The sequence below is a fragment of the Conger conger genome, chromosome 3, assembly GCF_963514075.1.
Source record: "Conger conger chromosome 3, fConCon1.1, whole genome shotgun sequence".
Lineage (NCBI taxonomy): Eukaryota > Metazoa > Chordata > Actinopteri > Anguilliformes > Congridae > Conger > Conger conger.
In genome coordinates, this window is record NC_083762.1 from 45,668,311 (window position 1) to 45,679,685 (window position 11,375).

The 11,375-nt window shown below is 40.9% G+C and overlaps 1 protein-coding gene across 3 annotated transcripts in view; it reads right to left on the bottom strand.

Annotated features, from left to right (window-relative positions):
* The window catches only part of metap1d (methionyl aminopeptidase type 1D (mitochondrial)), a 75,931-nt gene extending 66,572 nt beyond the window's left edge, over positions 1–9,359 (bottom strand). For 2 of the 3 annotated variants that reach the window (XM_061234817.1, XM_061234818.1), the window contains exon 1: positions 9,231–9,359. In XM_061234817.1, the coding sequence (XP_061090801.1) occupies positions 9,231–9,270 (40 nt within the window). In that variant the 5' untranslated portion in view covers positions 9,271–9,359. The remainder of the gene's footprint in view (positions 1–9,230) is intronic. The other variant, XM_061234819.1, reaches the window with a different exon arrangement.
* Positions 9,360–11,375: the final 2,016 nt, after the last annotated feature.

Consider the following 11,375-nt stretch of genomic DNA (forward strand, 5'->3'; position numbering starts at 1 on the left):
TTTGTTACCTCCCTTGTGAACTCCTCCCGGTCTTTTGGATGCTTTCCCTCATCCTTCAAGAGGGCCTACATCACCCCACTCCTGAAGAAGCCCACTCTGGACCCTATCCAAATCAATTGAACAAGCTGCCTCTAACCAACTCTCTTCCATCTCCTCACAGAATCACCGGCTGGACCCCCACCAGTCCGGCTTCAGACCTGGTCACTCAATGGAGACCCCACTCCTCTCTGTCAATGAATCCCTTCAGGCCGCACAAGCAGCCTCCCTCTCCTCAGTCCAGATCCTTCTTGACCTCCCTGCAGCCTCTGACACGGTCAATCATTCCATCCTCCTATCCTCTCTGGCATCTACAGGGATCTGTGGCACAGCCGTAGACTGGATTAAATCCTATCTCTCTGACCAGTCCTCCCAGGTGACATGGGCTGGTAGAGTATCAACCCCTCACCCCCTTATTACAGGAGTCCCTCAGAGCTCAGTCCTCTGTCCCCTCCTCTTTTCCATTTACACCAGATCCCTTGGCCCTGTTATCTCTGCTCATGGCATGTCATATCATTGTTATGCCGATGACACCCAACTCTTTCTCTCCTTCCCCCCATCAAACACACAGGTTTCTACCAGTATCCCTGCCTGCCTGAGAGACATCCAGAGCAGGATGGACAACCACCATCTAAAGCTCAACCCAGGTAAGATGGAGCTAAGGCAGATCTTCATCCCTGCTCTAACCTCTCCCTTCTCCAATTTTTCCATTTCACTAGGGGAAACCACAGTGACCTCATCCCCCAGCGGAAGAAACCTTGGAGTTGTGATGGACAACAGGCTGTTCTTCTCCGAGGACATCACTACGGTGACCCGGGCATGCTGGTTCTTACTGTACAACATCTAGCGAATCCGTCCCTTCCTCACCACCTATATCAGACCCTTACAACTGATCCAGAATACCACAGCCTGTCTGGTATTAAATGTTCCCAGACATTCACGTCACCCCCCTGCTCAGCGACCTCCAATGGCTGCCTGTTATGACTCGCATAAAATGTAAAACTTTATGGATGGAAATACCTGACAATCTGCACTTTGACAATATTCTTTGTTTAATTTAAAATCCAATGTGCTGGAGTACAGTACTGCAGAATGTTGCACCAATATAACGTCAGTTTGACCACAAGTTAGGGTGTAACGTCCACACAAAATGTTAAGTTGCAACTAGCAGTTTTAAACTAAAGGTATGTCTTTGTTCAGTTGCACAATTAATACTTATGCCACATCTTAGCTAAGTTGACCGTAAGCCAAAACATTGTTACATAGTGACGTTTCTATATTCAGACCAATCACGCATATTTAAAAAACAAATCGATATTTGCGTCTTGTGACTTTCTAACGTCAATTGTCAAGTAATATGATGGCTAAGTTATTCAATCTCAATGGCCACCAACACAGCCTGCAGGCTATTACCACCATAAGTGCACGTCAACTCATCATACAAAGGAATGGGATCATCTATTGCAGAGAGTGCACTGCTAGCTCATACCGCACTGAATTTCTCCTCCAACAAGCTTCCCAATCTTTCAAATAGATGTGCTATGTCAACGGCTGTTTTAAGAATGACTTTACACCTAGCAGGGAGTAGGTGTAAACCTTAACTGTACTTTAGAACTAAATCAGTTGGCACAACCGGTTTTCATTAAGTTATGATGCAAGTCTGAATTTACGTTCAAACTTGCCTACATTTGAACTTAAGTTATACTGGTGCAACAGGCTGCTGGAGTGCCAAAAGAACAGAAATTGTACCACTGTCCGAATACTTACGGACTGCACTGGATATACGCTTTATCCATTTTATTTACACGAGAATTACCTGTTATCATCCAATCTTACCAATTGGCTGCTGTGTGTGTGTCTGTGTGTGTGTGTCCATGCATATAAATGTGTAGACATATGGCAAGGGTTGGTGCCAGACAGGAGGTCAAGACGTGAGATTGAGTCTGAAAAACTTCCCAAGCCTAGCTTCACTGCATAAAATATTTTTTTAATAACCTGAACATTTCTCTGGGTCCCAGTGGTCTGTGATTGTCCAGACTGTACCAAATTTATGCTCCATTTGATGCACAAAAGGATGAGAGGTCTTGCTGTAGCTTTCTCTATCTCGACGCACAATTGCATCACTACAAATGGAAATAAATAGAATAGTTGCATTTTTAAATGTTAAAAGAGATTAGGGTAGAACCTGTGACAATATCCAATCATTCCCAGAAATCTCACTCATAATTCTTTGTTGTGTTTTGGAGCAGGAAAACTGTCAATTAGGGCTGTAAAGATTAGTTGAGGTCGTCGATGTTGTTGACCATGTAATTTCGCCAATTTCCATATCCATGGCCGATGCTTCGAATTGTTTTGAACATGGTGGCAGCAAACCAAACTGAGTATGGGAGAAGTTAATCCAAAAACCCCGACCCAGAGCATCCAAAGTGCATCCAAACCAATAACATGGTGCTTTGCACACTACGACCAATCTTTTTGCCAGTCTCCCCAAACATAAGCCAGGTTTGCTGCATGATCACATAAAGAATCTTGTGATCTAATTCCATGACAGGATTTTTTGATCCGGCGGCACGGATGGTGCAGTGGGTAGCACTGCCGCCTCACAGCAAGGAGGTCCTGGGTTCGAATCCCCGTCGGCCGGAGCCTCTCTGTGCGGAGTTTGCATGTTCTCCCCGTGTCTGCGTGGGTTTCCTCCGGGTACTCCGGTTTCCTCCCACAGTCCAAAGACATGCAGGTTAGGCCGATTGGAGAGTCTAAATTGCCCGTAGGCATGAGTGTGTGAGTGAATGGTGCGTGTGCCCTGCGGTGGACTGGCGACCAGTCCAGGGTGTATTCCTGCCTTTCGCCCAATGTATGCTGGGATAGGCTCCAGCCCCCCTGCGACCCTGATCAGGATAAGCGGGTTCAGACAATGGATGGATGGATGGATTTTTGATCCCCAAACGTGTCTTTGTGCATTGACATTCAGCAAAAACAGCAGCAGCGAGCCACATGACCAGCATGGACGCAGAGCTCTTCATAACTTGGACACTCCTGTGCTGCTCCAAAGAGTCAGACTGCAGGCAAGCCCTTCAGATAAACAACTCAGCAGCTGTTGTACCTGCAGCTCACAGCACAATTGCATGACATAATAGTCCCTGCCACAAGTAAGTCATTTATACTTCAAGTATACTTCAAGGGTTTAAATACAACATACAGGTTATTCTACATTGAAAATGGGGCAAAATTAGGAGAGAAAATTACAAAGAGTATACAAAATTACAAAAGTTGACCAAATTAATTTTGAAATGTGTAAAACGTAAAATAAAAATAATATGCAATTTTCAGCAAATCATTCATAATAATACCTGTTTCTAACATGCCCATAACCTGAGGGAACATTTGAGAATGCTTTGTTGCTTTGACACTTGTGTAATGTGTGGCCAAAAATAGACTTATTATCCTATTTCTTAATGGGGAAGTAAAAGTTGATCACTTGGGCATTCATAAATAGCTGCAAAGGGTGAGGGGTTTGACACATTCCGTAAGGCAGCCAACTCTCACTCTGCCCACTCACCTTCCTTCAAAAATGAGTCCATAAACAAATAAACTAATTTTGCTAATGTTTTCACCATAAAAACACTTTTCCTACCTGGATTAACTTTTCCTAGATGCATTAAGGAGCCTGTAGCAGCCTTTGGAACAGATGAGCAGATAAAACTAAATCTGACACTAAGTCGAGTACTGTACATTCAGCAGCATTTTTTCCTAGATGGAGAGAACATTTTAATTAATCTCTGGACCTAGCTTGATCTTTTTGTTAACTGAAATCTGCAACAATACCTAGATATGGATATTGAAATGATCCTTCTGAGTGGGTAATACAATACCAAAGAGGTTTTAAATTGAAAGGCTTAGCGCTTCTCATTATGTTAACACTCAACATCCACAGTAATCAGAAGAGTTCCATGAGCCACAAGAGGGAGCCCACAAAGTAGTACGACAGGAGATTGATTTGACTCACTATGCCTGAAATTGAATTAATTCATCTAGAGCACTCAATGTCACCAAAGTCTCTAAAATTAAAAACAAAATTCTTCCATTTGTCCCTTTCATCAGTTCCTACTCAGTTGCCCACTTCTGTTTTGTATGGTGTCCGATATCATTTTCACAACTCTTTACCAGTGGTGTATTTGGTCACATTTCTGGACTACTGTTTGGTCAGCTACATCTCATCCTGTTCTATGTATGAGCACACTTGGCCAGAAATAGCATATAGCCCTTTTGATCCCTAAGATCCCCTACCCCCAGCCAATAGGGCTTTGTGCCTGCAAAAAAAAATACTATGACAAGCAAGGCAAGCAACTCCTGTTTGATTTTACTCTTCATCTTCCTGAGTGCAGGTAGTACCCATGAATTGGCTATTTTTACACCCTGAAATGGGCTTTTGGCACTTGGCCCAATAATTTATGTGCAGGTGAATTTTTTTCCATTTTGAGGGAACATTGTTACATACCATGAAATTGTAATCAATATGGTCAAAGGATATACCGTTTGAAGCATTAAAACTCACGGTTCTATAAGTATAAATGATTTTACGATGCCATTCCTTTAGTAACAACGGTTCCTTATTTTGTAACAGGTGGGGAGGCAAAACAAGCCTGGGGGGACCTCACCTTCTCGGCAATATTTTATTATTCAGTATGCTTATAAATAAGGTGCAAGCCTACTTGTGCAATGTTTGACTTGTTAATGGGGGTTGGGTATTTGACAAAAATGTCAATCAGTGGACCTCAACCAATATATGAGTATAATAGATGTTAATATTTTTACAATCTTCTGGAGCTGCTGCCAGAAGGGAGAGCAGAAAGAGGGAGGTTGAGAGGGAGGTAGGGGAAGGGTGCATTTTCAGGAGCATTTCAGGAAACCTGTCCTAGGAAACTTTTGTATACAATAGTATTTTACACCTCATAAGACACTTATGAGTGGAATAGTAAATACAACTTGTGAATAATAGTGTGATTGCAGTGTGATAGAGATGTGCATTTCCTAAAGAAACTGGACTGGTGGACTGGTGGACTATTGCTACAACTGCTAATACTATGGTGTTTGGGTATGCTAGGGTGTTGCTAGGTGGTTTATCAGGTGTTGCTAGGTCATTGCTAGGTGGTTTCTAAGGTGTTTTAGGTGGTTGCTAGGGTGTTGCTAGGTAGTTTCTAAGGTGTTGCTAGGTGGTTGCTAAGGGGATGTTAAGGTGAGGCCAAGCTCTGGTTAGTGTGTAAATCGGTTGTTGCTCGGTAATTGCTAAGGTGTATTAGGTGGTGGCTGCTATGTGATTGCTAGGCTGTTACTAGGTGGTTGCTAGGGTGTTGCTAGGTAGTTGCTTAAGTGTTGCTAAGTGGTTGCTAGGGTGTTGCTAGGGTATTACAAAGTATGGTGTGATTAGGGTGTTGATAATTGGTTGCTAGGGTGTTGAAAGGTAGTTGCTAAGGTGTGTTAGGTTGTTACTATGCGGTTTCTAGGGTACTACTAATCAGGTTGCTAAGGTGATGCTAGGTGGTAGCTAGTGTGTTGCTAGGTGGTTGCTGAGGTGTTGCTAGGTGGTTACTCAGGTGTTGCTAGGTGGTTGCCAGGGTGTTATTATGTTGTTGCTATGGTGTTATAAGGGTGTTGACAATTGGTTGCTAATGGAACTATTTGAAGCAAGTAAGCATTATTTAAATACATGTGTGACTGACAGTAGTTGCTACGATCAGTATTCAAAATAGCCAATCAGAGAGGTCTGGTCAGGTTCTATTGCATAGTGAACGCAATTAGTTTAATGAAAGTGTATAAATGTAACACACTCCACTTTTTATGATTTCTGGCTTAAAGGTATGGAACTCACAGGCCTTGTTTCCACGTCGGAGGTATGGATTTTTGGCTGCAATTCTTCCATGAAGACCACTTCTGACCAGACAACTTCTAACCAGACTTTCTGCCAATTCTGAGCTGATGGCACTGCTGGACATCTTCCGATTGCGAAGGGAAGTAAGCATGATGTGTATTTCATCTGCTGCACTAAGTTTCCTTGGCTGACCACTGCGGTCCTCAACATTGCCCGTTTCTTTGTGCTTCTTCAACAGAGCTTGGACACCTCATCTGGAAACCCCTGTCTGCCTTGAAATTTCTGCCTGGGAGAGACCTTGCTAATGCTTGCTAACTACCCTGTGTCTTGCTGCTGTGCTCAGTCTTGCCATGGTGCAAGACTTCTGACATTAAACTGTCTTCAGCAACCTCACCTTGGAAGCAGAGACTGGCTGTTCCGCACCTGGTTTTAACCTTCCTACACAGCTAAGCATAAATTGTATAGCGCTTTGGATAAAGGCGCTATATAAATGCCATTTACCATTTACAGCTGTTTCTGTTTCAGTTACTGATTGTGTTTCAACCTACATATTAAATTGATGATCATTAGCTTTTGTTTGGTATAATTGGTTAATCACACACCTGAATATATGCCTACAAAATCCCTCACTTTGTGCAAGTGTACCTAGAAGAACTGATGCTGGTTTGAAGGCAAAGGGTGGTCGCACCAAATAATGATTTAATTTAGATTTTTCTTCTGTTCACTCACTTTGCATTTTGGCAATTGATAAACAGAGACTATTAACATTTCTATTTTTGAAAGCATTCTTACTTTACAGCATTTTAATTTTTTTTAGGCAAGTTTTAAACCTGCCTAAAACTTTTGCACAGTACTGTATGTTGATTTCATATACTCGTACAATATTTCCTGTGCCCCCATCTGCCACACAACTGCAAAGCATGCCATGCAGGTCTTTCTTGTTTAAAGTATGTTGTATTATTGTCCTGGAACAGTTAGACCTGTGTTTTCTGCTCCTTTTTGCAACTCTTTTGCAGTGATGTGTGGGTTCTTCTGATCATTTCTCACCAGGTCTCAGAACATTCTATCTGAAATCCTTCTTGGTCTTCCAGACCTTGCCTTCAACTGCTCCATTTAAACCAGGGGTGCCAAAATTTCCGCATCCCACTGTAGTCAAGAAAGACCACAAGCGAATGGAAAACTAAGATGATGTGGTATTAATCTTATTAAATACCACATCAACTACATTATAATCGATAACCATGAAAAGTAGATTGACTAGCTAGACTAACTAACCAGACTACCCACTTGATGATAATAGTTCGGTTTCACTTTTAACATCACGTTGCAGAAGCGGTGTTAACCTTGCCGTTAGCTACCAGCTTCTTGCAATTAAAAAAAGTGCTAATCTAGGTTTTTGTGCGGTAAGTCATACTACGGCTTGGTGGTGTTTTGAAAATCACTATAATTTTCATATATGGACGACCACATTTTGCGCTCATTTAAAGACCGTTAGGTTTATTTCCTACTTTCCCACTCAGCGCGTGAGCCTGGAGAGATTACGAAGTGTTTGTGGGCATGTCCGCTCTAGCCGACTGAATCAACAAGAGGGGCGGCGTTGCGGAGTTACGTGCTTATGTTTATGCAGGTTTTCACCCTGGCTCCACCTCACGGATAGGGGCGTTGCTCAAACTTAACTTTTCAGTCAGGGTTGCTATCTTTTGCACAAAATGGGAGTGGCATGGCTTTAAAATATATATATATATATATATATATATATATATATATATATATATATATTAAACAATAGGATTCACTTTACAACTCAAAACGTGATTTAGGGTTTATTACCCCATTAATGCAGGATCAATCAATTAATTAATCATACTAGTTTAACAATTGTATGCCAATACTGACATGTTTTGTGGACAAGCTATGTTGATGGAGTTATATAAGATATGTGGTCCCAAATAGGACACATTGGCCGTTGTTGGAATTAAAGCACGCTTTAGAAAAGTGCAAAATAATTATATTGCCTCCAAGTTTAATATGCAAATTTGCTTTTATGAATTGTTTGAGGTTTGAATTTTCAACAAACTTCCCCCTGGTGAGCACATGGTGTTTGACGTACAGTAGACACTGTACATGGTTGTAGCATAATATTATATTATTATCGCCATTATTATACCTTGATGGAGAGCAGGCTGATGTTTGGGGTGATCAATTTCCTATCTTTTGAGCAAATGCAAACATTTCACTTAAAACGTAGTTTTTTGTCATCTGTTAACGCAAGCAACATCGACAATCCGTTTTATATAAGCTATGGCTCTTGCTCTGATCTAGATAACAGTTTGCAGTTACTACCTCTCCCCTTTACACACACAAAACTTTTTGCTCTTTTCCTTCTCTCTGTAGTGTACTACTTTAGGTTTGTGTTAGGTAGGTGGAGGGTGCCCCATTGCGCGTACATCTTGACATATCATAAACGCGGAATCGCTCACGCACAGGTTTATGATGCAAAGAATGCTTTCAAAATAAATTGATAATCATTTTTCACAGAAAGTACACCAATCTCTCTACCGTTAGCTAAGCAGCCAATGACAGATCCTACAATCGTGTCTCAAATTAGGGGTGAACTGAACTTTATTTCGAGAGTCACGAAGTATTTTTAGATAACATTGAAGTTGAAGACGGCAAGAGCATTTCGATGGAGGAATATAAACGTAGCGAGTATCGGTATTATAATTTCAATTGGATCGTTGATACTTTATTCCATTGTAAACAAACAACTAATTTATTGTGCTATTGTTGACACTTTCCTGTTAATCGGGAACGAAGTTACTTGAGCAACCAACTCGATATGGACGGTAACACTTGGGGACAGGGCAATGGTCGCATCGTGATTAATACATTTTGTTTAATGTCACATACAGTGTTCACTGCGAGTTATCGCCAACTCAATAGTCGTTTGTATTGTCTAACTAAGCAGTGATGTAAATATGTCGAATAAGAACATTCCAGGCGAAACGTAAAGTTGCCGAATTGGTATGAGATTAAATGCTCACCTCCAAAATAATTAGCATTATTAGTGCATTGCTCTAAATGTAAAAAAACAAAACAAAAAACAAACACAATGTGACGGCGTGAGACACGGCATGATAGTCGGCAACTGATACTTGCAACACACTGTGTATCTAGGCTACCTATACTAATAATGGCTGTATAAACAACTTTATCCGGAAGATGAGAAAATCAGTTAATATGCTGCTTGTTCAGGAAAATCAATCCCATACGCACGACACGCGTACATCCGAAGCAACATAGATCACCGAAATCAAATGCATCTTACCTCGTCTTACCAAACACTTTACAGCACAGGGCGCCGCCATATTGTTTGCGTTAATCACGTGACATTCATCCTTCGATTTTGTGACGAGACGTCGGGTTGTGGAAAGCACGCCCTCGGCTAAACTAAGCAGTGAGGGTACCCGGAAGTATGGCTGCTGAGCTCACACGAGGTTTTTGCCTATTTATGTAAAAACCCAAGTTGATTTAAGAACCAAATAAATGTATTTCAGCGATACATTTCATTATGTCTCGTGGTTTATGAAACGATGATTATTTTGGTCCAGATGTTTTGGGAAATACTGAATTGGCTTACCTTTCTTACAATAGAAAGTATATGGGACCAACAGCAGTTAGATAGCCTATCTATGACATTAAAATATATTAGTGAAAATGTTCTATTATATTCTTACAGACCTCATAGACAAGAGAATGGAGACAGGGCTTCATAGGATTTCTATTGTAAAAGGGGTATTAAAGTGCAATATTTTCAATGAGCCAACAAAACAGAATGAAATGTATCTCTGAAAAAAATGGACCAAAATGGGCCAGAAAGCGCTCTTGCGCTCAGCCCGGGTGCTTCACTGCCTGGACCCTCCCACTCTCTCCCATTCTTTTGACACTCTATGGGGAGGTAAAGCGGATGTCGAGCTGAATTGCATTTCAGGCATTCTGCTAAATGCTATGCTAGCACATTTCATTATAAACAGCAGCAGCAACAACTTCATATAAGCAAACAAAGTATTAAATTGTTGTGCAACCACAAAAGTACAAGGCTCCATATCATCAGCGAATTATCAACTTTTTCCGTACTTTTAATGTCATTGTCAAACCATGTCAAGTAAAATCACAAATTGATTCTTAATTTTAGATGTATTTTGGATATAACAGGGCTGAAAATATACTTGTAAACCACTTGATTTTCTAGACAGCAGGAATCTTTCCATTATAGCCTACAGGCAAATTGAGTGTTATGGTGCACTGGATGCCATATTGGTTTCTGCAACTTCTGGCTCCAGTTCTATATATGCTCCATGGAGTTAACAAGTGGAGAAAATCGGGATAGCCCATCTGCTTCACTGTCATTAAAGTCAACATTGACAATTCCTGAAATTTCCAAATCATAAGCCCATAAATAGTCACCAGCTTCCCAGTCTTGAATTGGGGAATTTGTAGGAAATGAGGCACAAAAACAAACTGATATGTTGCAATCCAGGTAAGACACTGCGTGATAACAACATACAAATTTGGCTAAATATCTTGCATAACTGGGAGAATTCAAGTTATCTGCCATCTCTGCGTAGTGGATAGTGCTCGATTTTGTGGGTGGCTTTCATAGTATGTGGAAGTGAGCATGATGAAGTCACCCAGAAATGTGACAAGACATCCACTGAAGCTTACATTGATGTACATTTCCCCAGGGGAGTGTAGGAGGGCACAGCCGCTTTGCTGGTCTCCTCCAATAGTAGAAGGAGGGAGGGAGTCCACAAAGATCAGTTTCCAGAGTAAAGGACGATGGTAGAGTAAAAGACGTGCACTAAGAATGCAAAGTCCAGGCTGAACTTCGTTTTCGTGAAGTAGGCTACATTTTTATGGGAGACCGCACTTCCAAGAACATAAGGACAGAACACAGTTATAATATGCATTTGAGATGCGATGCATTCTTGTGACTTGCGGTAACGTTAATCAAAACAAAGGTTTTAGCAAGCACATGGTTGGCAGCTACTTCCTTTGAATTAAATATAATTATGAAATAATTATATATATTATATGAAAATGTGGGTGTTTGGGTGTGACTTTTATAGTGACAGACTCATTTTCAGATTTTGAAGGACATTTATTTCAAAATGCTAAAACCTAGCAACTCTGAATTTGGTCTTGAGTCAGACAAAGGCACTCATTTCCTGGATAAAAAAGGGGGTGGAGCTACAAGCAGGTTTACTTCATAGACCCAAGCAGTGTGTATATCGGTTGTAACATAAAGACTGGGGACAGCATTTTTCAATAGATTTTTTATATTATAAAATTAATTACAAAATAGATTTCATTATTTCAACTTGCATTTGATAAACATGTCAATTCTTTACTGAATGAGACAAGTCAAAGATTATTATTTTGTGCCAAACTTCCCCCATTCAGCCCTTAATTA